Raw genomic sequence first — 753 nt, forward strand, 5'->3', positions numbered from 1 at the left:
GTGAAGCTGCTCTCCATGTGATTTAATTTATCCACAGTGCTGCAGGAACCCAGTGGTGCTGCAGTACAAAGTAAAGAGCTCCCGAAATGAGCCTGCCTGGCACTTGTTACGGACCTTACTATATTAGGCCAGACGTTCAGTATTAAGATTGAAAGTCAGATTCATCTGACGGGTATGCTCCACATAAGGAAAACGGTGTTGAGTCAGTAATAGTGAAGCCTGCCTTGTGCGCATACGTGCACGTGCCTGCTGCCCTTCTTCCCATCTTAGTGCACCCTGTGTGATTCACCGTCTTTCTTTTTGCAGACCCTCCCCAGGTCCCTACACAGTTGGGAGACATCAGAGCCTTGCTCGCGGCCACCGGCCTGAACCTTCCCTCAGTGCTGACGTCTCCTCAGGGAACGCAGCTGGTCCTGGATCTGGGGAATTCTGCTCTCCTCGGTGAGTCCAGCCTTCTGCAGCATCAGGCAGTAATCCAGGGCTGGGCAGGATTTATGGGTGGTGACTGCCTGCAGGTGGGAGGGAAGCTACAGTGGGGGTAGCCGACAGGAAATCACTAAATTGCCTACAGAGTCCAGACTCGCCAGTGGAAACTTGGCTCCTTTCCTGGGGGTGAGTGCGGCTCTTAGTCTGTGGCTGGTCTAGGTTCCGCGTGGCTCCTTTCTGAGGCCTCCTGGGCTGCTACCTTGGCCCAGATCTGCTCCCTCAGGGCAACTCCGAGCCTAGGGCAAGGTAGCCAGGAAAATTCTCCCC

At 54.8% G+C, this 753-nt stretch overlaps 1 protein-coding gene across 1 annotated transcript in view; it reads left to right on the plus strand.

The window, feature by feature from the left end:
* Adamtsl1 (ADAMTS like 1) overlaps positions 1-753 on the plus strand; it is a 996,797-nt gene that overhangs the window by 938,350 nt on the left and 57,694 nt on the right. The window contains exon 24 of the mRNA XM_023715857.1: positions 307-441. Within this exon, the coding sequence (XP_023571625.1) occupies positions 307-441 (135 nt within the window). The remainder of the gene's footprint in view (positions 1-306; positions 442-753) is intronic.

Source organism: Octodon degus, unplaced genomic scaffold (genome assembly GCF_000260255.1).
Source record: "Octodon degus isolate 3935 unplaced genomic scaffold, OctDeg1.0 scaffold00044, whole genome shotgun sequence".
Classification (NCBI taxonomy): Eukaryota; Metazoa; Chordata; class Mammalia; order Rodentia; family Octodontidae; genus Octodon; species Octodon degus.